The sequence below is a fragment of the Dipteris shenzhenensis genome, chromosome 17, assembly GCF_047967505.1.
Source record: "Dipteris shenzhenensis isolate YYH24624 ecotype China chromosome 17, Dip_SZ_1.0, whole genome shotgun sequence".
Taxonomy (NCBI): Eukaryota; Viridiplantae; Streptophyta; class Polypodiopsida; order Gleicheniales; family Dipteridaceae; genus Dipteris; species Dipteris shenzhenensis.
In genome coordinates, this window is record NC_141612.1 from 36220340 (window position 1) to 36223850 (window position 3511).

The following is a 3511-nucleotide window of genomic DNA, read 5'->3' on the forward strand; positions in this document are numbered from 1 at the left end:
TGACAAAACATTAGCATTCAATATTTTTCATTAATGACAATTGCTCTCTCTTTTGAGCTACATTGTTTTCATCTCACTATGGAAAGGGGTCAATGCAAGTCTAAAACACACACACACACACACTTATATATATATATATGTATATGTATATATATACATATACATATATATATATATAAGAGTGTGTGTACATGTGTGCGAGAATATATAATTCTCTCTCTCTCTCTCTCTCTCTCTCTCTCTCTCTCTCTCTCTCTCTCTCTCTCTCTCTCTCTCTCTCTATATATATATATATATATATATATATATATATATATATAAGGTAGTATGCCTCTCAAGAGATAGAAATACTAAATATAGCACTAGCTTATACACAAACCGATTCATGGGCATTGGAATAGTTGTATAATGTTTCCAACCTGTGATAGTCTTCAACACCAAATGTTAAACCTAGCATGCCTCTTAAGAGATACAAATGCTAAATGTAGCACTAGCACACAACCTCTGTAAAACCACATGGAAACAATGAGACACAAATGTAGTTGTTTATTCATAGAGTGGTTACATATATAGGCAACTGCCTCCATGTAGGTAGATCCTAGATCCACAATCATCTCCCTGATTTTATCTCAATCAATCACCTCTTGCATAGGACTCCACTCCCATAGGCGCACACACACACACACACATCAATTTTCCCCTTTAACCTTTTCACAACTTGTAAGCTCTCCCTTGACTCTATATACTAGTGACAATTTCCTATAGTGTAATGCTACAAATTTGCCTATGCAACATCAAGTTCTTCCCTTGAAGTTTAAAATAGAAACTGATTCATGGGAATGGAATAGGTGCACATTGCTTCAAGTTGTTTCGAAATCAACATAGAGAATGCACGAATCATAAAAATTGACAATAATATGAATAGTAACATCATTGTTAGAATTGTATACAATATCTGACACTATAGTATAGTGCTATGCAGCATTAAGTCCTTTCTTTGAATTTTCAAAATAGAAACCAATTCACTTCACATATGGACAGTAAGGGTGGGACTACCATTGGAGTCCTATCTCATTACAATGGAGGTGTCATGTTACGCTCAAGTTGAGGTAACATGACCTCGGAAGGGTCAGTGGAAATTTTCCTTTAAAGATCAATGTTTGTATTATATTTATTTGGGCTTCATGTAAATGGTCAAAAGGATAAATGTCAAGGTCCTTGATGAGGGTGACAAGGCACTGACTAGATGGGTCTAATGTTGTGGGTCTTAAATGCATTAAATGTGTAATGTGCCTAGGGGCAAGTGAATAAATGGGTATCCCAAGAGAGGGGAAAAGACCACCACTACTACCAGAGATATGGAAGGATAAGAAAAGTAATAGAGATAGGGAAGGGAAAAGACCACCACTACTACTAGAGATAGGGAAGGGAAAAGACCACCAGTACTACTGTTAGGGAAGGATAAGAAAAGTGAGAATAGAGTTTTAGGGTGTTCAAATATTCCACTTTAAAACTCCTTTAAACCACTTTTTCCTCTCCTTGTACCATATCATTATGGTAGGATTTTAGCCTATGTTACTTTTGTGTGCCATACATCCATTTGAAACGTTAAAACCTTGGCTTCTTCCAAAAAGAAATGTGTGGGAGTGAATCTTCTAGTGAAAATTACATTGACATTCTCATTTATCTCAACTCATTTATGCATTTTCAATTCGATTGAAGGTGGAAGTCTCATATTGGAAATCAAAGCAAGCGGTTTATAGATTTCACTGTCCCCGGTTACTCCATTGAATTGCTAAAGCATATCCTACACAGGATGTATAGAGCATCATGTATAGATCGAAAGAATCTCGTAGTGCATGTAGCATGTTAATTACGACGCTAAGGATAAACTGTAATCCAAAGCAAATATGATGGAGGAAGGAAGTGCAAGAAATTAATCACGTTAAAAATAACGTAATTTGAGCTGAGACGCAAATGGGTCTCGGTGCTTAAAGTTCTAGCAATAGTAGTCGAAAGCAGGATATTAATTACCAAGGCACAGAAGATGTTACACACTAATTGTACCAGAAAAGATTCCCAATATACACAGGGTAATGATAACATTCAAGCAGCTAACAGCAGGAATTCCTTGAGTTAACAGTAAGAATACATTGGTCGACAAAAATCTCTCGAAATCAGCTAACATAGGAATTGCTGAACAAAAATCTGTTCTCTAAGTCGTCCATATACACTGCATTGTAAACTTTAAAGAGTAGTGTTCAGTGAGCTACAGTATTCAACTCTGAATACTGAGTACAACACAAAAAAGGACCTTCCCAACCGCTTTTCTATGACGGATATTGATAGTATACAAGTCTCACTCAATGCTGAGTACAGCACAAAAAAACAGACCTTCTCAACAGCTTTTCTATGAAGGACAACGAAAACTATGCCTTACACTCCCTAACATCACAACATGCAGAGTTTGTCTCCATTCCGTGGCCATGAAGACTACTGCCCTCATCATTTCTCATTTGTAGTTAACCCGCCTGTGCCCTCGTTCTTCTTCGCTGCAGCTTGCGCCCTAGCCGCAAACCCACCTGCGTCGACACCTCCGTCTCCTGAGTTGGCTTCTGCAGCCTGAATTCTGCCGGCTGCAGCCACCGTCATCGGCGACTTGGGCACGCTGCTAGTCGCCACGCTGCTGCCCTCCTTTTCATTCTCAGACAGTACCTGCATTGCCGGGGTCTTGAAGCCATCCTTCCGAGCCATAGCCATAGCGTTCTCTCTCTGCAGCGAAAAAAAGCATTACAACAATTCTTGAATTCTACGTAATACTAAAAATTAAGTATGTGTTACAGCCGACTTCTTAAGCCCCATGCTGACGCTTATTCTCAATGTTAAAATTCGAGAAGCTAGTTTAATGAATTCAGGAGAGGAGACTGGTCGCTGTAAGGTGAGGAAAAGCGAGCATAAGGAGAACTCACAAGAGAAAAACGGGTTGAGAACCGAATTGTCTGGAGGGTGCGGAACTGTATAAACTACCACCAAAGAGAGAACACCTTTATGAGATGGAGAGAAGAAACGCATTCCACGTACTTAAATAGGAGCGAATGCAATTCTTCTAGCTCAAAGCTTCGGGAACCACCATTGCATTTTCTTCTCTATTGGTAGCACATCCAATCACGTCAAGTCTCTTACAGAGAGAATTTCTCTCCGCGGCACTTCAATCGCGTCAAAATAGAGTGCAGGAACACAATTTTCGCCACAAGTGGCTCCTAGAATATGAGAACAAAGCCTGCCTCGGAGTCTCGCACCATTTGAAGTCTAAAAGAATGTTGCAAGCCTTGTCAGATGTCGCTTCTTTCCTTCATAGTTCCTCACCCAAGAAATGACATCTTCTTTTCTTCATAGTTCCTTACCCAAGGATTATACCCATGTCATTTCCTTATGAATTCCCCTGCTAGGAAATCGCTGCGTAACATTACAACTAATGATGATCCTCTACAAAGCGAAAAACGGAATGTGT

At 39.2% G+C, this 3511-nt stretch overlaps 1 protein-coding gene across 1 annotated transcript; it reads right to left on the bottom strand.

Annotated features, from left to right (window-relative positions):
* Positions 1-2359: 2359 nt before the first annotated feature.
* On the bottom strand, positions 2360-3118 carry LOC147892053 (uncharacterized). Its single transcript, XM_087388562.1, has 3 exons — positions 2970-3118; positions 2528-2772; positions 2360-2369 (listed from the first exon to the last, which is right to left on the bottom strand). Exons 2-3 carry the CDS (start codon positions 2758-2760, stop codon positions 2360-2362), a joined length of 243 nt encoding a protein of 80 aa, XP_087244688.1. The 5' UTR covers positions 2761-2772; positions 2970-3118.
* Between the last annotated feature and the right edge of the window lie 393 nt (positions 3119-3511).

Coding starts and splice junctions, on each gene's coding strand:
- LOC147892053 (XM_087388562.1), bottom strand. CDS start 2,760: ATGGCTATGGCTCGGAAGGATGGCTTCAAGACCCCGGCAATGCAGGTA.